The sequence below is a fragment of the Trichomycterus rosablanca genome, chromosome 21 (genome assembly GCF_030014385.1).
Source record: "Trichomycterus rosablanca isolate fTriRos1 chromosome 21, fTriRos1.hap1, whole genome shotgun sequence".
Taxonomy (NCBI): Eukaryota; Metazoa; Chordata; class Actinopteri; order Siluriformes; family Trichomycteridae; genus Trichomycterus; species Trichomycterus rosablanca.
Genome location: NC_086008.1, coordinates 7,038,598 through 7,063,868, shown reverse-complemented (window position 1 = coordinate 7,063,868; position 25,271 = coordinate 7,038,598). Strand labels below are relative to the sequence as shown.

General features: G+C 37.1%; 2 protein-coding genes across 5 annotated transcripts in view; one reads left to right on the top strand and one right to left on the bottom strand.

Moving 5' to 3' along the window:
• Positions 1–2,573: 2,573 nt before the first annotated feature.
• Positions 2,574–23,377, bottom strand: olfm1a (olfactomedin 1a). Of its 3 annotated transcripts, none has more exons than XM_063017589.1 (6): positions 22,967–23,377; positions 13,745–13,894; positions 13,444–13,599; positions 11,924–12,143; positions 7,515–7,621; positions 2,574–4,126 (listed from the first exon to the last, which is right to left on the bottom strand). In XM_063017589.1, the coding sequence occupies exons 1-6, from the start codon at positions 23,030–23,032 to the stop codon at positions 3,458–3,460; spliced, it is 1,368 nt and encodes a 455-aa protein (XP_062873659.1). In that variant the 5' UTR covers positions 23,033–23,377; the 3' UTR covers positions 2,574–3,457. The 3 variants fall into 3 exon arrangements, with proteins under 3 accessions (XP_062873659.1, XP_062873658.1, XP_062873657.1); XM_063017588.1 differs by lacking the exon at positions 22,967–23,377 and adding an exon at positions 15,937–16,513; XM_063017587.1 differs by lacking the exons at positions 2,574–4,126; positions 7,515–7,621; positions 11,924–12,143 and adding an exon at positions 12,318–12,692 and having other exon boundaries at positions 22,967–23,364.
• LOC134335136 (uncharacterized) overlaps positions 21,175–25,271 on the top strand; it is a 38,008-nt gene continuing 33,911 nt past the window's right edge. The window contains exon 1 of one of the 2 annotated variants that reach the window (XR_010015549.1): positions 21,175–21,371. The gene's annotated coding sequence lies outside the window, so the exon portion shown is untranslated. The remainder of the gene's footprint in view (positions 21,372–25,271) is intronic. The other variant, XM_063017586.1, reaches the window with a different exon arrangement.

Sequence of the window (25,271 nt, the reverse complement as noted above, 5' to 3'; positions counted from 1 at the left end):
TATTATGTAGTAAATGTAATAATTAACTGAACTTCTGTGTATTTTAAAGTTAGCTTCATCATATCATACATCAGTATTAATTTTGGTGTATTATTACGATCAAATTCACATCTAGCCTGAGCATACATGCTCTACATCTGAGCATAATAGTTTAACAATATAAAAAGCTGTAATTTATTTATTTGCTGCATTTATGTAAAAAAAATATTTAAAGTAATTTTATATCCTTATGAAAATCAGAGATAAAATTAAAAAATTATGATTAGAAGAATAATCAGAGTCTCAGTCAAAAATTCACAATGGATCAAACACAAGTTCATTTCTGATTATCACACTTTTTTAATCCATATATTCCACTTTTTATCGATATTTTGTAATATTTTAGATGTACAGTAATCCCTCGCTATATCGCGCTTCGACTTTTGCGGCTTCACTCTATCGCGGATTTTATATGCAAGCATGTCTAAATATAAATCGCGGATTTTTCGCTGGTTCGCGGATTTCTGCAGACAAGGAGTGTGTTCGAAAAGCTAGGGAGCTCTCTACATAGACGCATTTCACGTGCGCTTCCGATAAGGAGGCTGTTCCAAATCCTTCAACATTTCAACGTTATTTTCACTCAAAAACGAGTGAGCATCCGACGCTGCCTTAGTGATCAAGGCAATCCCAGAATTCATTGCGGGTCGGGTGCTCTTCTCTCACAGAAAAATAAACATGGCTGACGGTGCGGACAAACAAATGGAGTTCTTTTCAAACGTAAATAAAATATTACTGATTTTTAACTTGTATAAACTTGTACCGAGTGTTTTTATTTGCAAGTTTGGGCTTGTCAGGAAATGTAACCGTAATCGGTACATGAAGGGAGATGTTATATTGACATGTTAGCGTGCTGTGCTACCTCAATCCATTGGTTTTAATGACAAGATGCTAAATGCTAAACCCGATGGAATCGGGTTATGAAAATAACCATATAAACACATGGTTTTTACTTCGCGGATTTTCACCTTTCACCTGCGTTCCAGAACCCCCCTTGATCGAGGAGGGATTACTGTACACGATATGGCCAAAGGTATGTGGACACCTCTCCTAATGATTGAGTTCACATGTATTACCCAAACCAATTGCTAATCGGTGTAAAAAGCAATTATATAAAATTGGTTATGCTTCCAACTATTTGGTGTTGAATGGCCTCACAGGGACCCGAACTCAACCTCTTTGGATGAATTCTAATGTTGGCTGTGAGCCAGACCATCTCGTCCAACTTCAGGGCCTATCTCTACAAATGCTTTTTTCCACAAAAAGGACATGAATCCCCACAGACACCACCCTAAAAACTGTTAGCCTGGAGGATGTTATCATCACAAAGTGCAGATCAATTCCATATTATTGCTCTCACTCATCAGTACTGATACAGTGGAACAGGAACTGAACACAACATGAATACAAATTCTTTGAGGTGCTTTTTCTGACCTAAATGTCACTTTTTACAAGTTTTATTTTCTCTTTCTTTTCACAATAACCCAAAGCTGCACTTCTACTGGTGATGGATTTTGTTCAACTAACAAAAAACCCTTTCTCACCTGAATCTGAGCTCTACTGCCTGGAGAACAAAGCACATTTAAAGGCTGCTGCTCTGTGTTAATGTTGGAAGTTAGTGAACACTTTGCTGTGGGACAGGTGGGCCAGACAATTCAATTTAATTCCGCCTTTAGGGTATAGCTCACGGCTATTAAGCCACTTTGTCTTATGTGGCACAACCTGTGTCTGCCTGCTGTTTCTTGGTCAGCTGTTTTCCTGCAATGAAACAGACAAAGCAATTCCATTCAGGCACAGTTGCTGGTGTAATTAATTTAAGCTTTTTATTTTACCATTGGTCTGTTACCTATAACCCATTAGCTTTGGGGGCTGAGGGATTTATTTAGGATGTTTAATATTTATCTCCCCTGTCAAAATGAAACAAGACCATTTCTAATTAGAATGCTTCTTGTGCTGGAACTGTGCTTTTAATAATAGATATTCATCATTCACTCGTCTGCAATAACCTAACTATCTTAATTAGGGTCATGGTGGGTACAGAGCTTTAAGAACACTGGATACAAGGCAGAGTGCCAGTCAACCACAGTGCATCATACTCTATCAACTGCTGATCAAATCCTTGTCAATATTGGTATAAAAAATGGAGGGAAATGTTGATATGTTAAAAAGTATGAATATAATGCTGAAAAAGTTGGTAAGAAAAATGTGTTGCCTTAAGAAGTATTACGAGTTAACCAACGAGTGGCTTGGTGGAGTCCTGATCTTAACCCTATCAAACATCTGTGGTGGGACAATTGCTATACACTACTTCTTCCAACTAACCTGGCAGACCATTAGGGATTTTGTGAAAAGGAATGGTCCATCATAATGTGTACAAGTAAATTCTATTTTAACTGGCAGAATTTACTGCTAAATGTGGCTAAACCAAAAACTAAACCCAGTGATGCACTTATATGTACAGGTACTTATGAATTGTTGACTGAAATGTCCTAAAATCGCATTACTTCATATTTCATTTCATATACAGAAGACAAATGTAAAATAAAGATTGGTTTTATTGATATCAATCACACTGCAGACACGACACATATGCAAGCGTAACAGTTTTGAATGCCACCATGAAAAGATTCTAAACTACGAAGACAGTCGATAGGTGAAGTTTTAAAATACAATCAAAGAAATGACTGCTATCTCATAAATACGCTTTTAATACATTCTATCATACTATTTTTGCTGACGAATATGGTTTGATAAAGTCTTTTTAGTTACAATTAAACCACCAATTCAGTTTCTATAAACACAAAACTTCAGATGCACGGTAGGGTTAATGTAAAGAAAGAAAGTGGAAAATAAAGTACAGCAAAAAAAATAAAAAAGCATGAACCCATTGCTAATCTACTGTCCTTTTCATATACAGGTGCCATATTACTGAGAAATACATACATCTGAAGATGAACCTCAGTGCTATCAAATATTCATGCAAACTCTGAGTAAAACGCTACATACAATCACAAAATACATTTTTTACCATAACAGAGTGCCTCCAACAGTCAATGCCTTTATATCTTTAGTTGGTATTTAAAGATTATTGATTGCTCATGATACAAAGGGTATGATTAGGTAAATAAATAGTAATGTCTTCCTTTCTGCATTATACTTGACTGTCAGATGGGTTTATATCATTTTAATAGACAAAGCTGTACAAGTACTTTGTGATACAAAATTCAGAACACAATCATTTAATGAAAGAGTGAGTTTAACATCTAAATCTTAAAAAAGAAAGGCATAACTTTTTGGCAACACTGCCTAATATTACTTTGAATATATTTTGACGTCTTTTATTGAACAGTCACTGATTATTCTATTGTTTCAAAACACCATCAGATCTACATTAAGAATGTCACCGTATTAGGACTTACAGCTACTCAGAGCGGATAAGGTGGAACAGGGTTACATTGTACATCACTTGATGCCCATTGTTCCAAGCATAGAGTGCTCTGTCCTTGGGGTTGTAGTCCAACATTGAAATGTGAGAATACTTGTTCTGGAAAGGGATGTCAATGTACTCGTAGGTGGAGGAGTTAGTGTGAAAGGCATAGTAGACCTTTGTTCCTCCAGAGTAGCCGTTTGTAACATAAAGAGTTCCACAGATCATAAAAGCTTCCCCAGCACTCCTTTTTGGATGATTGGTGGTCCAGCTCTTGATTACCTGCAGTGTTATTGGGTTGAGCTTGCTGATTACAATGTTTCCTGCATTCTGATTGGTGGCATACACTGCCCAAAGCCCTCCTTCATCCACCATCAGATCAATATCAGAATGGCCACCCCATGAGTAGTGGTATCGATTGTTGAATCCAGCATTATCCAGCTGGCTGGACCTACTGATCGATGAGGTCTTAAAATCAAACTTAATAATAGTGTGGCTCTGGAACTTGTTGAAATATATTGAGCCATTGTAGACCACCTGACCAGTGCCAGACCAAGGGTGAGGGAGCCGATGAGAGGTAAAGTTATCTGTGTTCATGAAGTCTGCCATGGACGGGTACTCACGTACAAAACGGTTGTTGTGGTAGCCATCCATGTAATAGACCTAACGGTAAAGAAACAGCATGAAATTTAGTGAAATATGTACTAGACCTTAAAGCTGTACTCGCAAACCCAAATACACCAGAAGGTGTTTACAATATATCAAATACACAGTATAGTTAAAAACAAGCTGTCAATGTTTAGCACAGAGCTAGAGCATCTTCCTTCTTTTTGAGCAATTTCACACTTAAAGATAAGTAAATAAACTTACAGATTTCCAAAATTAGCTTGTGTCGTTTTTATTTGTATGGATGACAGGAATGCTTTGTTTTTACTAGAGCACAAATAGACCAGGGTAGTGCTGATCATGCTCTGCTAGCCTAGAGATCTTCTGAACGTAATGTACAACTGTTGTACTGTATAACTATGGACTTCATCAGTGTTTAAATAAAATGCATGAATATTGTCAGCCTGAACCTGAACTATTAGAATATGTACCATAGTTAAAGACAGCTCAAATATGGTACAGAAAAAAAGTCTTAAACCCAAGCAGTGCAGCAGCATCAATCCATTTCTGCTGTTAAAAAGTCTTCTTTGGCACACTGGTAGCTAATATCCACACTCTGACAGCTACAGCCACCGAGGTATGTAGAGTCAGCCAGAAATCCAACAAATGACATAATGAGGGGTCTACTGGGGGTTTGACTGTGCTAATGAGGTCCCTTCGATAGATCTGTGTTTCAGGGGTTCTTGTACCAACATGCAGATCAACTTCTGCTCATAGATACTGAGCCTGAGTAAAGGAAATTCCACACCAGACGGGGTGTGAGCAATTGCACAGGAAATTGGTGCTTTTACATGCATGCTAATAATTTGATTACGGTAAGGCTCTCGCAGTAATCTGATTATTCAACTGGTCATGTAGTGATCTTTGATTATCTTAATTTGATTAAGGCCTTATTCAGTGTATGACTAATCTAATTAATAACCACTGGATTTATGTCCAGTGATCAGTTTATTCAAGGCGTATATAGTAAAACACTGCAAAAGTTAAATAACTAAACACAGATAATGAAGACGCTAAGAGCTGCAGGATAAACACATACTTGTTAATCTAATTGGAAATGACACCAAAGCTCATTTTTTGGGTTGATGCTGAAATTTCTGCTTAAGGAGGAAACACTCTTTAGTTACTGAATGTGTCTCTCCAAAACAGTGACACTTATACTGACTGTGTGTTGAATTATGTTTTTTTTTGCATGGTAATGTCTACATGCATTGTATGAGTTTGTATTATGACACAAATCTCTAGTGGTACAGCTGGACGAAAAGGTCATTTTATCTGGGTTTATGATGTCCTTTTTCACTCTACAAAGCTTCATTAAAGCACTTAGCGATATTCAAAAGTTCTCTTTCTATTTAATATTTATTGAGTACCACTGTCTCTCACTAGTTCTTACTCTAAACTTGCTCAATTGAATTTTGTCTGTCTTTGGGTAAAAGCAAAAAACAAAAATTGCATTTTATGAATAAAATAGTTACAGCACCCAAAACAAATAACTATTTATAATAACATCAGGTTTGCATTTAAGATGATAAAACACAGCAAGTTTTAAATATGTTTTCCTTTATTTACTAATTAACTACCATTATTTGTTCAGTTTATTTTTTATCAACCACTTGGTCAGGTCCAGTTAATTACAAGAAACACAGGGCACCAGTCCATCATAGGTCTTCATTCTCCCTCCCAGACAAAACCAGAGCTGCAAACTGTCTTTTACTCACCAAAATAGCATTAATTGTTGTCCTGTTTAAAAATAGTTAGTGTAACAGGGTTGTGCTCCAATAAGTCTGATGGAACAAGAATCTAGTGAGCACTAGTCAATACTGAATTGCAGTTACAATTCCAAAATAAAGTGAATACATTTGGAATGAAACCAATTTGGTAAAAAAAAATCTGTTCAAATCTGTTATACTATAGTACTGACAAACAAGCATGTCCCAATAACTCCAAAACTCTCCGAAATCTTTACTGCTTACACATGAAACATTGAAGAGCCCTTTGCTTGGTAGAGTCCAACTTATAATACTGTGGGTATATAGAAAATCACATCTGCTGCTGTAGTTTACCTTGTAACCACCAAAGTTTCCTCTTTAAACATTTTAATATTTCTATAATACGATAGCTATTTGCATGCTAATGTGTTATTCTGGTAATTTCTCATAATTATACTGAAGCATAATGACCAAACTATAAGTCAGTGGTCTAAATGCTGTGATACAAAGCGTATAATTGATGTAGTAACATTATGGATGTTCATTTTGTACATTTATTAAAATTAGGATCTAGGATCCTAAAGATGTGTGGCACTAACTGACCTGCTTCACCAGTATGTTGTCCCTGAATGTTTCCACAGTGCTCATGCAGTGGAGTAAGGTTAAGTGTCCCCTTCTGACTTATTATTGTCATTATTTACAGCTGAATGTATAAACCATCTACAAAACTGTGTGTACGCACAGGCAAGAGTACTAATTTTGGGCCATGTGACAGAGCAATTTACCCATTACTCTGGATATTTTTAGACCTTTGTCTGATTTTTCGGAATCATTCCCACCTGACCTACTTTTTGATGCAGTTTGTATTTTTGAAAATGATGTACATTTGTTACCAATTTTTATGTTTTATGTATTTTAATTCATCTGCAAAGAAAACAAAATTACCCTCAGTGTATAGAGACAAGGAGTGTTCTGAGATCTAATTAGCCAATTAGCCTGACCTAAATTAGCATGCCATCATTGTAATTAACTCTTAGTTGAGATAAATGGATTTGGCCCTTTTATCAGTACAGTATCAAAGTTGTTCAAAGGGTAATTTTAAGGGCTACACTTTACCCCTTTCATCGTGTATTCAGGAGAGGCACAGATCTGCCTGGTAGATGTAGCAACTCTCGGTATGATATCTATTAGATCTCTCTCCCAGAGGAGTTCAAGTTCCTACAGGCTTACCTGAAGCTATTCTCTTTGAAGTGGGGCAGTTATATACGACAGAATCATAGATTTATTCACAAGCACCCTGCTAAGATCTAACAAGCAAATGACTAGACCATGTTCAACAAAATACAAAAGGACTGAAAAGGTTGTAGAAAAGGGGAAGAGCACTAAAAAGGCTGGGCTTAGAAAAAACTTGTCTGTTATAGAATATAATATAAAAATCTCTTTTTGAGATTTAAACCCAGCTTTTGCATCCAAATGCACCTTTGTAACACATGTGCCTTTAATCAGGAATGCTGATGAGGTGCAAAAAACTGCATTTCATTGGTAAAAATGCAGCGTCATGGCTGAAGTCAAGGACACAACACTTAAAAGTGATTTAACTCACCTTCAAATTTATGTTCTTTAATGCTTTGTGATTAAGAAAAGCAAAGAAGGTGTCTGCATGCATTTTAACTTACCCTCGTATCACCGTCAGTGGCAAGAGGATCAGTCATCCACGATCCATATCTTGATCCGGATGCCTTAATAGTGACAGGGTCACTTATTCCTGTGAGCTTTCCACAAGCTGTAAATAATAAAGAAAAAATCTATAAAATATTACAGGGGGAAAAGGGCCAAACAAGGAACTGATGTGGATACTAGGAACGTTGTTAAGTATAGTTTGATGATAGTTTGTGTAATGTTACTACAAAATACTCCTTCTTATAATATAAGACTGTCTTTTTTTATAGTTTTTTATGTACCATTCATAATTTCAGATTTAATTATGCAATTATCTAAAAAAGTATAGAGGTAAAAAGTCAAATCTAATGTCGTCAAATGTTCATCAGATATAAACTAACATACTCCTTCCATGTATTATCTATGTATTATTCTATTTCATATCATTTTCATCAACCCCATTCATCAATCCGATCCTGGTCAGGGGTGCAGTGTGCCCAGTTCCATTCCCAGTGTGTATACATGCTTGCAGCTAGTCAATCTGGTTAGTGTGGTTTTAGTATTATTATGGAGTAGTACTAATAAAAAAGGATAAAAATGGGAACATGAGATCAGAAAACCTAGTCTGATATTAGATATGTAATCCTAATATGTGTTAATCCTGATTTAGAAATTCTGGTATAGCATCAGGATCTGATTTTTGACTCTGTAATGGTTTTATCCAGACATCCGTAGCAGAAAAAACTTTCCCGTGTCATTATTTCTTTCTCCTCTTGTGACATCCCAAGAGAGCACAGGGCACTACTTGAGTGCAGCGCTCTCTTACCGAACCTTTATTTATAGACCGTCTACTGTTTCCTACCTGAAATACTCAACTGCATAGTTTTATATTTCTGCCTTGCTTAAATGAAACCTTCTATTTTTATCTGCTGCTAATTGTTTTATATATCACAGCTTGGCTGTATTTTGAGTTGTTACATTGTACTGTTTCGTGAATACAGACATTTCAGTCACACCCCTTGGTAACAGGAGCAAGTCCCCATAGACAAACACTGGCAGCAGAATGGAAACAGAAGAGCGTGTTGCCTTTCTAGGTGCATCGTCACTCATCAAGAAAGTTCATTAAATTTCCATCATAATCATGTTGGATCTGCCTTGTCACTTGTACATGCTGTCACTGTGATGTGGAAATGTTTAGATGCAAAATATTTCAACCACAATGCTACAGCCCACACAAGGGAAATTTGGGTTCACATTGCCAAGCAGCTGCTTGCCATATCAAAATCACCATGTTGTATTTTAAGCATCGCAGGAGCGGTATAGAGCACACTGCCACTGAAGTGATGTATCACACTTTACCATCTGACAGTCTCAAGAATTAGCAAATACCAGGAGAACCCCAACTGCATAAACACCAACTATATTGTTTGTCTGTGTATGAACAACGATTTGGGGTGTTTTTATGCCATAGACAATTATGTTTGTCTTTAGGACAAAGAAATAGGAAAAGTCCTTTCTAGCACCAGCACCACAAAGCAAGGTCTATAAAGAATTGTAATGCTGAAGTTGGTGTGAAAAAAAAAAAAACGTCATTGCCCTGCAGAAAACCCTGTGTTGTGGTTAAATGGGAGCAAATAACAGCAGCTGTGTTAAAAAATCCAATTAAAAATTCCCAGAATAGTTGCAGATGCTACAGCAAAAAGTAGACCAACTCCATATTAATGGCCGGCATATTTCTATTATCTCTGCAGGAAGCTGTGATTTACTGCTCTCCATACTGAGCTTAGTGCTGTTCACATAACCCAATTCTGAATAATCATCCATGTTTAACATGATTTTTCTAAATAAGTAATGGTTAGGTTCTTTTTCTTCAGACAGATGGCCAATTACTGAAAGGCATCCTGTACAAATGTTAGTTAACAGGGCTAATAAGGAACAACTAAGGATCATCACGTCAACATTTTGGCTAAAGAACATCTAAATAAATGCAGCTCATTAAACAACTATAAAGACATGAATTTCTTTATAAACCAATGAATGTAATGATCCTGCAATGATCAGGTCATGGTTTTTTTCTCACATTAAAATTTTATCCTATACAGATCATAAAACTTCCTCTAGATCAACAGTATTTCAGCTTAGTTTTGGCAGATCCTTTTTTTCATGCATTTTCCCCAATTTAGTCGTATAAATTTTTCTCCCAATCTTGTCATATCCAATTACCCGATCACATTTCACCTCCTGCTACAGACCTACACTCCTGACTGAGGAGGGCTGTAACCAACACAATTCCCTCCGACACGTGTGCAGTATTCGACTGCACCAGGCAGGTTCATATGGAGGTCCATATTACACACAGAGAGACACGCACCAATCTTCATTATCCCCTGACTCAGTGCAGTGTTTGTATCCTTTAATGACCTAAATGTTTGTATCCTTGTTTGTATCCTTTAATGACCTAAAATCATGCAGTGACCAATCAAACAGAGGGAAAAAAGTGATGTCACAGTGCTGTCTAACATATCAAGCCAAAATCTTTTAAATAAATAGTCTAAACAATGAATCTTTTACATAATTTTTATACTTATCCAACCTTGTGTTCTTCAGATAGGTGCATCATCATCCTCAAAGAAATCACTCCCAACATTATGAAAATGTTTCATTCTATTGAACAGGTCATCTTAAATAGGGTAAAGGCTTTATGTAGACTATCAGCCAAGGTGTAGGATGATGTATCATTCAGTCTGTCTCCTCTTTTTATATTGCCACCCACAGATTGTAATACATTATACATTGATTTAATTTAATTAATATTATTCATGGCCAATGACCAATACAGTTTGTGCAGTTACTGGAAAATAATCATTTTCACTGTCGCTTCTCTCTATGCTGGTTCTCTATATTTCCATATAACTGCATGCCCCACTGTACTTTAACCCTTGTTTAATAGCTTGTACTCATATTTCTAGCTTATTGTGGGCTTGCATCTACCCACGTTTGAGACCTGCTGAGCATTTGAAGAAGATACTCTTCCAGGATTTAATTATTGTGTGTGTGTGTGTGTGTGTTGTATGTGTGCTAAAAGTTCTGCCTTAAGGCCATACTGTAGGCATTCTTTATAAAGGCCAAAGGGATCAGGCACTGGCTACCCTTTTAGTTGCATAATGTGCAGAAAATGCCATATGTATTAAAATAAAAATATTACTGGCTACTTTAAAGTGATTGTATTAAAATGGTTTTGCACTTTGGAACTGCATTAATTATTCATCAGATGTGGTCTGAACTTTACCCAAGTTGTTATATAAAACCCCAGATCAAAAAAGTTTGGACAATATGAAAGAAATGCAAATTTACTTTGACTTTTGGATGGGAAATATTATCCCATCAAGTTTGTACTGTCTGCAATTACATAAAAGTCACAGTAAATGTAAGAAACACTACATGATAAAAAAAAGTATATGTACACCTAACCATAAGCCTCCTGGACATCCAATTTATAACCAGTAAACATTAATAAGGAGTTCCCTCTTCCCCTTGCTGAGGTTATTTAGTGTGTCTGTGGGGGATTTGTGCCCATTTAGGCACTGATGATGGAAAAAAGGCCTGCCTTGCAGTCAACACTCCAATTCATCTCAGAGGCACAGTCATGCTGAAACAGGAAAGTGCCTTTCCCAAGCTGTAGCCACAGCTGAAAGTGCACAACTTGTTTATAATATTGATTTCATACACCTGTTATTAATGGCTGTGGCTGAACACTTAATGATTAGGAGGGGTGTCCATATATCTTTGGCTATATAGTGTGTTAAAAGAAAAATTTCCTAGTTATGATAGAAGTACAGTACAGCTTGGTTTCTTGAAAGATCAAATTTCAGGTAGACTTGAAATGCATAAATGCCCAAAAGTTACTGCATCTTTAATGCAGAACTCTAAAACACACTTAAAGTTTTTTACAAATTTGTCCTCGAGACTGTAAGTAGGTACACAAGTGATGTGTTTAAAATGTTTATTTAAAAAAAATATATATATACAGGTTACCCCCCAAAAATGCTTTAATCATGCTGTCCCATTTTGCAGTTTTCATAAAAGCCAAACATGGGTAAGAGTGTAATGCATCAGTCTTTTTTATACATGTTTTTGTTTCAACATAATTATTTATGTTCCTACTGAAACCAGCACCTTTCTAGCACCATGTTAGTGCATAATGGTATGTTTTGCTATTTCTTGAACTTACCTTTATTACCTGTATAAAATTTAACCTTCAGCACGAAACAATATCCAGCTAAACCATGCTAGCATTCAGTAATCCACTATCATAACATTTGCATGTGTATGTGTGTATTGAAACCCCTTATTTCCTTTAATAGTGTAACATATCTGACTATTTTCAGGAAGAATGTGTTGATGTTAGTGCTTAAACTCAGCCTACCTAATTTTTGCATGCATGCACGGAGCCTCTCCTCAAGATTTGACACCCTGTGGTGGAGCTCCTCGTAGTCAAAGGCTCCGATCTCCTCCTGCAGCTCGCTTAGCACTGACGTCAGATTCTTGACCTCCTCTTTAAACTGCATTACCAATTTTGCATCGGCCTTGTATTCCTCCAACACTGGTATCATTGGCCTAAGTTCCTCCATTTTCGCTTTTATGGCCTGTAAGGTTAAAATAGGCTTGGTTCAGTAGGCATGTGTGCAACGGTCCTGTCTAAAAACCTATCTGGCCCTAACGTGCCCTCTCTGTCTAACCTAGCATGGGTGCGAAATGTGCCTAAAAGACAGGTGATATGATTTTGTAAGCATTATAAAACGAGTCTTCAGTACACAAAGAACAATTGGCAAAACTCCTTTATTTGTCAATGATTAAAATGCAATGTCTTAAGTGATTACATGCTTTGCATCACATACAACATTGTTTTTACTCGTTACGTTTTTCTCCCCAGTAACAAAATGTGCATTAACAAACCTGAATGAGGAAAGACACGGAAGAGATTTCACCATAACAGAAGTAAGTAAATACCTAGTTTCGGAATGCTTCTACAGTGGCATGCACAAAAAGAGCGCAAGATAGAGCTTTGAAGATGCTTATTGGATGAAAATAAACTAAGTGGGTGCAAAAATGTTCAGTAGACCAGCTCAGGATTACAATGGGATTGAACTTGCTCTTCAGTCTCTGCAGCTTTGATTTAAGTCATAATTTTAGCCCTGCAAGCAAGAAGATGAGAAACTGTTCAATAGCTAACTCACTAGCCTGTCTAAAATACATACACACACTATGTAAACCCAGATACAGGTGTATGCACAAGACAACACAATGGTGAACGATGCAACATGCAGATACACAGAAACAACGTATTCTACTCGAAATGTGTAAATAATCTTGATAATAACGGCAATAATTGAAAAGTCAATCCGTTTTATTACACAACACATCCTGCAGAGCTATAAATATCTTTAATATTTAAAGACCATTAAGGTTTCATTAAAAATTCATAAAGCACTAAGGGGGTCACAGGAGACTTCTTCAAGTGCTAAATTACTCTAGTACAAACAGAAGAGAATCCATGATTCCCAGTGCACTTAAATACATCCCGCAACTGAATCTGTGCATGCACTGCACATGCCTAAACATGCAGAACTGACAAGCACACAAAACTTAATTATCTTGCAGAAGCAAGATGGATGACACACTCTAACATTAAAATATAGATCAACAGCACTTTCATGCTAATTACATACTAGAGCTGCACTTCACACGCTTTAGAAGCTTTAGTTTTGTGTCAAACTAATTAATCTAAACACATTAATCAAAGCATCTGATCAAAGCATATTAAATGGAAAGCAGTACAGCAAATTAAAGCTCAGTAGGTGAAAAATATTACAGGTTGTTGTGGACTAAAAATAGAACTAATAATGGAAAAAGAATGCTTGGGTGAGCTCATTATCTATCCCGTACCTTGTATTGCTTAGCGATATTCTGCTTGTGGTTTTCCTCAACCTGTTTGAATTTAGTCTCCAGGCCACGTAGCTGCACCTCCATCCTGTGAACATACTGCAGGTCCTTCTGTGTCCTCTCATCCAAGGTCTGGATAGACTGAGTCATGTTCTGTACCTGTAATTATGGCAAACAGTGAGAATTATTACAGCATGAACAGCACTGGGGTTATACCTAAAAGCAATGCAAGTCTGTAATTCTCATCAAGAGTATTAATTGAGCAAATAAACTAGAATAATGTGAAATCTTAATTTAAAGTTACTTTTTCAAGGAGCTGTCTCAGTTGCTTGGTCCTGGCATCCCGTGAGCACATGGTCTGCTGCGGAGCCACCACGGTGCACACACACCTGCCTTCACTGTCCTGCGCTGAGCTGTACACCTGCCACGACTCCTCTGGGTTTGCAGGAAGCACCTGGTCGAGGCAGACAATCAAGAGATAAACAAGATCTGTAAAATTCTAGAATATCACACATTCAAACACATCTGAACCCAAATCCGATGTTTTTTCATGCACGGAGTAAAAAACCTATTACTGAATATGACCCTGGCTAAGCAGCTCAAGTGGACATTCGCACATGTGAAGTGATATCATTATTTTCTGTATATTCATATTTCATTGTTCTTTGTGGTTTTTACACTTTTCTGCGCTCCATGAAGAGCACAGCGAGTTCTTTCACTTATGTCATCGCATCGGGACTGAGCCACTCACAGCTGATGACACATCCACACAAGCGAAAGATATTCTATCCCCAGGAGCCACATGTACAAATGAAGGGCTTTCACCTACATATACACAGCTCACAGCTGCCCGGTCTAGGAGCTTTCACATGACAGGCACTGAAACACAATTGCTTTTTTCCTCAGTGGAATATTATGATCTAAAAATATTTCTGTGAACATATAGTTTAATATGTAATAGTCATCTGTTTCAGAAATGAATAAAACCTTCCAAATATTCTAGCATCATCTCTTGTTATATAACAAAGTCTATATTATTATATTAGTAATAACAGGGGAATTTAATTAAACTGATTGTCCATTTCTGCCCACTTAAATTGATAAATGAGTATCTGTTAAACTGTTCTACTACCCATATTATGGAATCTGGAACCAAACATCACTATAGAAATCCTGTTTAATAGCAAAAAGAATAAAAAGAATAGCGCAGATCTAGCAAAATCCCTTAGAAGCTGGAGCTGACCTTAAGAATGATAGTTATATATGTGTTCGACCTTCATTTTTTTTTTTTTATTCACAAATTTTCGTGATTCTGAATTATTTGTCTGGAATTATGACTAATAACAAAAAAGTTATCATTTCTTTAATGTTTGAAATATTGCACAGTTTCTATCTAAAATACTTTAATGTTTAAAGTCTATAATTAAGGTTGCTCTTGTCCAAAAGGGATAATAAAATTGGGGAAATCAATTGAATACACAATGCAGTTCCAATACAATCTAAATCTAAAGTCATTACATATTTAATTATGATTCATTACTGATTTCTGATAATAAAAGATTCCACTTGACATTTTTCTAACACTCAACAAAGAAACCTCACATCAAAAACCCACTGTTATTCTAATTAATGCAGAGTTCATTAACTCATAATACATGGAATGCTTCCACCATTCGAATTTACAATAAGCCATACTCCATACATAAATCATTAAGCCCCCTGGGCTGTAGTGAAAATTGATAGTGGGTCCGTAAAAGAGGGTCTGGTGTCTCCATGAGCCTCCACAATAAAATGGAAAAAAAAAATCAACCAGAAAGCATTTCTGAAATTTACTAAAAAACACATTTAATAATTTCTTAATGTTTTTTTTAATTAATTTGTACATAATGTTATTAACACCCCATAATAGGAAGAATCAATGTCGTAATTCTATATATAATGTAAAGGTTATGATATTTTGTAGATATCACTCATATATATGAAAGCAATATATTTAATTGTATTAATAATAACAATGCACTGTGTAAAAAAGCCTATCCCATCATGTTCTTGTATTTTTTTGAGCTGTTCATGAGGGTCTGGATGTTCCATGACCCCAAGGATATAGAGGTTATAGTATTTTACCAGACAGAATTTTAACCGTTTAACAAAACACTCTGATATTTAATAATACGAAGAATAAGAATTCTACAACAAGCAATACAATGTGCTTGAATAAAATAAACCATTGAACAGAACTATCTTGGTACATTTCTGATATGTTAGAAAGAAGCCCATGAATATACTATACTATACTAAATTAAAAAATAAAGGATTCAAGAACCTTAAATATTATTCTCATTAACTGTAAGTGTGAACACGTCATAATAAGACCAATGTTCATCAACATCATTAAGCAACACCTCACTGTTAATTGGAGAACCTTATAGCCTCCTATCAGCTTTTGTATTACACAGAGACTGTACTGGGCGAGGTGTAAATTGGTCAGGAACTCACAGCCGTGCTACGGTCCGCTCCCGCAGGCGCAGCCGCCATCAGCCTGGTGGCGTTGAGGCCCACCAGTGAGGGCAGAGTCTGCGACATCCAGTTAGTGATCATGGCCATGGTGCTGAGCACAACCCCGATCTTCAACAAGGGCAACGACATCTCTGCGCGCCTTTCCTGCTCTCCAAATCCTTCATTCTATACACCCCAGCGGAGCACGAAACTGCAAACCTGTGTCGACCACGAAACTTTGGAAGAGCATCTGAGTCCCGATTCGAGACTGAGCCGACGCGGGCATATTTGCTGTCCTTTCTTCTTTCTTCTAAAGGCAGAGAAGATGTACTGATGCGCGGATGCTGCACGGATCTGCTGATGGGTATCAGCTCCGCTCGCCTTCTCTATTCCAATACAGAGAACTGCGGAGACTCGCCCGAGCAGCTGATTGGTCCACGAACCCCGCCCAGCCCAGAGCTCATTGAATATTCATAAAGCGCTCAGAAATGTAGGTTCAGTCTATATAGGTCTCCCTATACCATCTCTCACACATTAACCTGCGAGGGTCTGCTACTTTCACTCTGGTACATGCAACAGAAACAAGACAATGCAAGACGCACAACAGCAGCAGGCTATTTAAACAATTCTAAACATTCATTTTTACTAAGAAAATACTTTTTTTTCCTTTTTTTCTTTTGCAGTTCTCCCAATTTTCCTCCCAATCTAGTTATATTGCATTACGCTTTTGCTCTACTGATGCTGATCTCCACTTCTGATTAAGGAGAGTGAGACTGTCACCCCCCATCTTTTTACCTGCACAAGATGAGTTCATATGCGGATCAGCTTTGTGTACGGAGAGCCACACCCTGATCAACGCATCATTCCTCATCTCAACCAGCCAGCAGAGGTCATAACTGCATCAGTTATGAGGTCCCTATCCGGCTTCCCACCCTGTATGAACAACAGCCAATTGTTGTTAATGTAGCCACCCAGCCCAGCTGAAGCAATATAGATTTTTAAAGATCAGTAATTAAAACATTATATACTGCTGTACATGAATCATTTATTTATTTACGTATTTATTAATCTTTTGTAACTGCATTTACTGGTCAGCCTTGCAGTGATTATTGGTACAACCAGAAACAATGGGTTCAAAACCTGAATACACCCTGAACAATGTGCCAATCCATCACAAAGCACCACAAACATACACATTCACTCATTTACTGATTTACAGCAAAGACCAATCTAAAGTACTTAATCCACTTTTGGCATGTTTTTGGAGGTGGACGGAACTGCTGTGCAGAACTCATTCTACCAGCTGTGCCATCCTGCAGCCACATATATAAAATAAAAATGATTTTCTTTGTTTATTTTTAGTTTTTAGGACTTTAAATGTTATGAACCTGGCATATTTGTAAATATATTTTGTTTCACCAAATGCCAAAAAGTAAACAAAATATTTTTTCTACATATATATGATTGTAATTAAATTAGTAATTATTAATTCAAATTAAAATTTCAAGTAACAATTTCCCAGAGTGGCATGGCATGCATTTACCAAAAGAGGGCAGTGCGAGTTTCTTTTTCCTTTAGGCTAGTGACCTTTTGTGATGATCAGAATAAGGTGTGTCTCTATAAATAACCTGATATTTAAAGCTGCACATGTCAAACTTTAATAGATGCTAACAAATAATAAAATCAGTTATATCATAAGACTAAAAAAGACAGCATTTGAAAAACAAAGCTGGGCTGGCATGTTTACTTTTAAGCTAGACAGGTTGAACACACTTTCTCATAATATTTTGAACACACCTCCATAGTATTAACTGCTCACAAATGAAAACATGGCAAAGCCCCTTGCTAAATAACTAGCATGTTAATCATACTATAGCTGTAGGGAAAAGAGCAATCACAGAACCTGCTGCTGTAGGCCATTATGAAACCACTAGAGCCAGAATTCAACAACATGCACCTTTAAGAACAGATTACAGTTTTTCAGGTATTAACATTTCCCTTGATTTCATTTACAGGTAATGATGTAGCAGGGGTACTATCATTACCCATTAAACTTTCACTCTTTGTCTACACAGCAAAATCTGAACTGGTGAATTAACTAGTGCATTGTTTAGTTGTTCTAAATATATTTAGCAATATTTGCTCATTTTTCTGCAGTATGCTTGTATTTGTTTTTTTGCATTAAAATGACACACCTCACCCATCACTGAGAAGCTTCCTACAGATGTATGCCAACATTATTCACCGCATCAATTAGCACTGAGCAGATGCTCCCCACACACAAATTGTGAAGACTAAACTACAAAAACCTGTGAAGACACAGAATTTAGGTTCTAGAGCATAAATGTAAAATCTGCCCTTTTAAAAGATCATTTAGAACTTTGTGATGTAGCAATTGCCACTTTTAATCCCTAAACATTTACAAACACTTTTAGAGACATTATGTTTGTTTTTTTGTTATAGTATATATGGCAAATATTTTTATATACATATGTCAATCTGCTGGGTTAAAAGGTATACATACAAGAAATCAAAACAAACCACTATTTCACTAGCTGTGGGTTCCACTTCTCTCTTACATTTCTTTTACTGATCTGTAACTGGAATGAATCATCATAAAGCTATCTCATCTACCATCTACATACCACCTACCACCCACTTCTCCAAAGGGTTACTGTGAAAATGAAGCTAGGGTGCTGTTATTTAACAAACAACCCATAGTCAACAGTCTGGAATAAATCCTTACAGGATCAACAACCCAAAATGTATCATTATATTCATGGAACCAGCCTGAGATTGTACTTTGTGACGTGGTGACCCGCCCAGCCTCCCCCCTTTCTTTTTCTCCAGAAATCGTTTTATTTATTTCCTGGAATTTCATAGTTATCACAGCCTTGGCAGAAGGGTTAGCAACCCTAATAAAACTGCATAAGAATTGCATTAAGTTTCACCAGCTATGGGCTGCTATTTTGAGCTTTGTGCCTGACACATTTCCTTCCCAAAATAAATCTGCAAAGAATCATAATGACGCAACTTAGTGTGGAATTACCACTTAGAGTTATTACATGCTCTTCAGAATTCACTGGAATTCACTGCTTCACTACTGCATTTAGATGTAAGCATTGCAAAAACTGTGGCCTCCTGTGTTAAACTTATTTTACTTACAGATTTAAATTTAGAAAAGAAATCCCCATGCTGCTCTCTCATCTTTCATTTGCTTCTCTTGGTGAGGATGATTTTACCTACAGCACAAAAGAACTGTGCGTGGGGTTCAATTATAGCTCTGTGTTTCTATGTTAGATTACTAAACTCTATGATACACGTGTTTTAATAAAATTGTTTTATTAATCATTTTATTGTCCAAAAATGTTATCTAATATGCAATAGTTTAAACAATGAAATTTTAACAGTACATATTTAGAACCTAAATTAATAATACTGTATATTTTCTACTGGATTTAAAGGAACATTTAGAAGGATAAGGATGATATTCAGGATTTATCCAATTTTGTCCTCTGACTAAGTCTGAGACACACTGCTACAGTATATTAATTTAATAATGTGATACAACTTTTATATTAATGACAAATGGCATGAGCGGAGCCTCTATAAAAGGAAAGGGTTATTGCCATACTGCGTAATGTGTAAAAAAGGAAAAAGTATATTACAGCATGCACCACTATTTGTCAGCATGCATTGCTATTTTACTTTTTTTGAATAAAATAAAACAAAGCTAAGGGTTCCTCTGATGGCTCTTAGCACATATCCTGCTAGAATTTACCATGATTGCCGTCCTTGTTGACAATAAAAGTGATTTAACAGTGTAGTGTTTAGGACAGCATTGTTTTTTTGTACAGCATTAATTTAATCATAACATAGATTCTGTTCAAATGACCATGGAACAGATCGGCAACATCTTGGCATCATTAGAATTATTATATTTTTATTAATTTATTTTAGTAGGATTTTAACGTCATGTTTTACACACTGGTTACATGCATGACAGGACAGGTAATTCCTGGTTACACAAGATGTATAAGTTCAAGTTTAATGTCAAACACAGTCATGGACAATTTTGTATCTCCAATACAATACATCTCACTTGCATGTCTTTGGACTGTGGGAGAAAACCAGAGCCCCCGGAGGAAACCCACACAGACACTAGGAGAACATGCAAACTCCACACAGAAAGGACCCAGATCGCTCCACACAATCAAACCCAGGACCCAGGACCTTCTTGCTGTGAGGCGACAGTGCTACCCACCGAGTCACTGTGTCGCCCCAGTCACGCAGACGCTTCCTGGTAAAGTAAAGCCTGCTTGACTGTGGATGCCTGTGTTCCTGCAGCTCCTAACTCAAACAGACCTGCATTTTGGTGGATCTCAGTTTAAAAGTGACTATTCAGACACATTTTCTCTCATCATAAGGACATAGTCTGAAGGGGTTTTTTCTGGCCTTGACAAGAGGACAATCAACAACTAAAGTCAATTTTAAACATAAACAAGGAATAAGAAAGTTAGTCCACAAAGTTAAATGACATTGTTAGACTTTCTACACCATTAAATTTGTAATCCAAGATGCTGTATGTATATTTTTGACACAGGCAATGTTCAAAATCTTACCATGACACATATATTTCTCACAAAAAAGTGTATGTAAACTGTATGTGCTTATCTATTCTAAAAAATAAATATCATGATGAAAATGAAATACCATGATGAAAGTAATTCTGTTCTTCAGTGTGTAAATTATTAATATTATTATTTGGAATTACCAGTCACAATGGTAATACACATAAAAAAATAGATTAATAATATAATGTGTGGGATGCTGTAGTGTTACATAATGTGATTTTATTATGCAACTCTTACTCTGGTCAGTATTATAGCAACAACTCTCTTGTTTAAGTTTATGTGTATGGCCTGGAAAAAAGCAGAACTACCCTCAGAATGGTTTGTAAAATTACCTGGGTGCTAACCCATTAAACTGTTGACATTTGTTTCAATAAGTTCAAATTAAGAAAAGGGGAAACACTATAGTACAGCTGATGGAGTGGTTGCTGCACAGGTAGGCAACACATGGATTCAACACTCACTCTCAATCACTGTACATAAGGAGTAGGTAAGTTCTCTCTGTATCTGCATGAGTATTTTTTTTTAGGGTTTCCCCTAAAAACATACCAAAGATGGACTGGCTTCTCTAAAGTCCACTCAGTGCACAAGAGTGAATATGTGAGTGTATTGCCCTGTGATGAATTGACACACTGAGTGCCAGGGTATATTTCTGCTTGTGCCCAATGTTTTCAAGTTGCACCAGGCTGCAAGACCCTGACCTGGACAAAGGAGTTATATCAAATCAAATATCAATAATAAAAGAATGCAACAATAAAAATATGAAACTGTGCTTCCTGGTTGAATATGAAATATTACTAAAAGGTAAGTGATGTAAAAGTTTGTTCAATAATGTAAAAATATTTACTGCTCCAATGTGTTTTTTGCAGTTAGAAAAAGACTGTTACATAATGCATAATCAGACTTTAACATGCGGCTGTGGATTCTTTGTTGATTTCTAAATGTACTTTATTTCTAGTAATGCATAAATAAGACAACAAAACAATAAAAAATATGAATATTTAGGGTATTTAGGGTCTTTAGGTTAAGTAATGCATCCAGAGGAATAAAGCCTAATGAAAACAAGGCACAACAGATTTCCTGTCACTGACACAAATTGTATTTTTTACTCTTTGAAAAATACATTTTGGCATACCTCTTATATAAAAAAACAAAGCAATGACAATAAACAAGCAGCTCTTTAGAAATATTGTAGTCTGGCTTTCTAGCTGATGTTAAGACATATAAAGCACATTTTCATTCTGTAAGAAAAGAAAAAGCAGCCTAGGAGAGTAATTTAGCCCAGGGAGGTGCAGTTCAATACAGACCAAGCACGGCAATCAAGATTTACAGCTTCATACAGGGTAAAACTTTGCAAAAAGGAATTATTATTAATGTATATTTTCCAATATGCATCACAATTTCATGATTTTAAATGTAAGAAAAGTTAGATAACTTTAGGTCATATGTTTAGAAATGTCTGGATTTTTAGTCTGGGGTAGTGTATTTTAATTAAGATCAGACACAGCAGTTTAATTTGCTGCTTAGTATTGGAAAGTGTGTTTAATTTTTTGGACAATTTTAAACAATGCAATTCAACATTTCCAGTGTTGCCCAATTAACAATGTGTTTTTCTTTTATTTTTATTATTAAATAAAATTTATTTTATTTTAAAATGAGAAATAGCAAATCGAACTGCATCAATGAAATAATGCATTAGACTAGAAGTGTCAGGTCTAAACACTACATTGTTGACTTGAGAAAGAGAATAATGGTCTTCTGGTGTTTTTTAAAAATATTATTATTATTATATATTTAAAAATATTAATTAAAGAATGCAACAATGGAAATCCAAAGATGATATATTGGAATTTTCTTAAGTATTTACATTACAACTGTATCAGTATGCCCTAAGAAAGTGGTTCCTACAAGGGTTCCTTTGGTGGTTCAACATATTTTCTTTTTCAGAAATGTATTAACTGAGCAACACTACAATGTAAATAAAAAAGTGGATGTTTTTACTATGAATACTATTTGCAATAGGCATCAATATTGGTTTATCTTGCCTTGAAAGGGTAAACACACTCCTTTCAAGAAATGCATCACTGACATAATGCAACAATGAACAGTAGGATGTTGGGAATATTCCAGCCTGTAATGTAAATTTATTAGTGAAGATTTTGTTATAAGATTGGTGTTTAATCTTATCTGTCTGTGTGGTCTTAATCTGAGACCGTGGTGAGATGCTGCTAGTGATCATAGTTTAGCGACATCATTAAAGCTGGTGTAAAGCGCATAATCTAGCCAATTCGGATATTAAATGGGATTTACACATGGAGCAGGATAAATAATGGAATCTGGGATAAATTAGGCTGCAGTATTTGGGTAGAAAGGAAGAAAATGGCGTGTAAAAAACGTACTTGCGTGAGTTCTGTACCCATCAGGACGAGCAGGGCGAGACTCACAAGCTTGCTTGAAGGCTGCATCTTCTTGCCGCCGGTAGCACCTGATCCAAGCTTTTTTCATGCAGATCTGATTCAACACAATCGTCCGCCTTATTTTCACACCCCCGGTTTATAATTTCTTCAGGTCTTCGATGTCAGAATAACGAAAGGGATGAAAACAGGGTGGCCGAGCTGTCTCTAAGCATATTTCTCGCGTCTCGTCCCGGTTTTGCCGACGCGTCCTCCTCCTCACTCCTCAGCTGCCTCTGAAGATGGTGTAAAAAAATCAAAACAGGGAGGAAGACCGGGGACTAAAGAAATGTCTTCATCTCTAACTAAAGTTGAATGTTAATGCGGACAAGGCAGGTGTGGGAGGCGAATTTTACAAGTGAGGAGCTAGCCGTGGCGCTGAACCGGAAGTGACATGACTAGGCGTGGGAAATTTAACAGGCTACGATAAAAAAAAATGCTGAAACACCAGATAAATTATTTTAAATGTACCCGCTGATCCTTGTTAGACCTTAAGTTTGAAGAGCATGTTGATCATTTGCACACTGCTTTGAATATTGGCTGATGAGTTAAGCTGACCAGTGGACCAGTTGGTTGCCATGGCGACTGCATCCGTTCCCCGCTTACATCCTCTTCATCTGTTCAAGAGCCTTCGTTATCCGAACAAAGGCTGTGCTTAAAATGATTTACCTGTACGGTATATACTGAACTGTGGCAACGTGTATCTGCTCTGAGACCCAATGCAGACTGTCCCAGTATACACTGTACACTACCTAATGCATGCAGACCCAATACATACTGCACATAATAGACTATAATATACTGAATACTGTGAAATAAATACTGCACTGGGACCTATAGCAAACTGTCCTAGTATACACTGTCCAATACCTAATGCATGCAGACCCGATACATACTGCACATACAGTGTATCACAAAAGTGAGTACACCCCTCACATTTCTGCAAATATTTCATTATATCTTTTCATGGGACAACACTATAGACATGAAACTTGGATATAACTTAGAGTAGTCAGTGTACAGCTTGTATAGCAGTGTAGATTTACTGTCTTCTGAAAATAACTCAACACACAGCCATTAATGTCTAAATAGCTGGCAACATAAGTGAGTACACCCCACAGTGAACATGTCCAAATTGTGCCCAAATGTGTCGTTGTCCCTCCCTGGTGTCATGTGTCAAGGTCACAGGTGTAAATGGGGAGCAGGGCTGTTAAATTTTGTGTTTTGGGTACAATTCTCTCATACTGGCCACTGGATATTCAACATGGCACCTCATGGCAAAGAACTCTCTGAGGATGTGAGAAATAGAATTGTTGCTCTCCACAAAGATGGCCTGGGCTATAAGAAGATTGCTAACATCCTGAAACTGAGCTACAGCATGGTGGCCAAGGTCATACAGCGGTTTTCCAGGACAGGTTCCACTCGGAACAGGCTTCGCCAGGGTCGACCAAAGAAGTTGAGTCCACGTGTTCGGCGTCATATCCAGAGGTTGGCTTTAAAAAATAGACACATGAGTGCTGCCAGCATTGCTGCAGAGGTTGAAGATGTGGGAGGTCAGCCTGTCAGTGCTCAGACCATACGCCGCTCACTGCATCAACTCGGTCTGCATGGTCGTCATCCCAGAAGGAAGCTGACGCACAAGAAAGCCAGCAAACAGTTTGCTGAAGACAAGCAGTCCAAGAACATGGATTACTGGAATGCCCTGTGGTCTGACGAGACCAAGATAAACTTGTTTGGCTCAGATGGTGTCCAGCATGTGTGGCGGCACCCTGGTGAGAAGTACCAAGACAACTGTATCTTGCCTACAGTCAAGCATGGTGGTGGTAGCATCATGGTCTTGGGCTGCATGAGTGTTGCTGGCACTGGGGAGCTGCAGTTCATTGAGGGAAACATGAATTCCAACATGTACTGTGACATTCTGAAACAGAGCATGATCCCCTCCCTTCGAAAACTGGGCCTCATGGCAGTTTTCAAACAGGATAACGACCACAAACACAACCTCCAAGATGACAACTGCCTTGCTGAGGAAGCTGAAGGTAAAGGTGATGGACTAAACCCAATTGAGCACCTGTGGCGCATCCTCAAGTGGAAGGTGGAGGAGTTCAAGGTGTCTAACATCCACCAGCTCCGTGATGTCATCATGGAGGAGTGGAAGAGGATTCCAGTAGCAACCTGTGCAGCTCTGGTGAATTCCATGCCCAGGAGGGTTAAGGCAGTGCTGGATAATAATGGTGGTCACACAAAATATTGA

Bases quoted from the DNA above. Each gene is read 5' to 3' on its own strand.
- olfm1a (XM_063017588.1), bottom strand. From the start codon at position 16,086: ATGTCGTTGCCCTTGTTGAAGATCGGGGTTGTGCTCAGCACCATGGCC. The intron at 13,600-13,744 runs GTAACTTTAAAT...CCATAATTACAG, and splicing joins TGAGACAGCTCCTTGAAAAA to GTACAGAACATGACTCAGTC. The intron at 12,144-13,443 runs GTACGGGATAGA...TTAACCTTACAG, and splicing joins ATATCGCTAAGCAATACAAG to GCCATAAAAGCGAAAATGGA.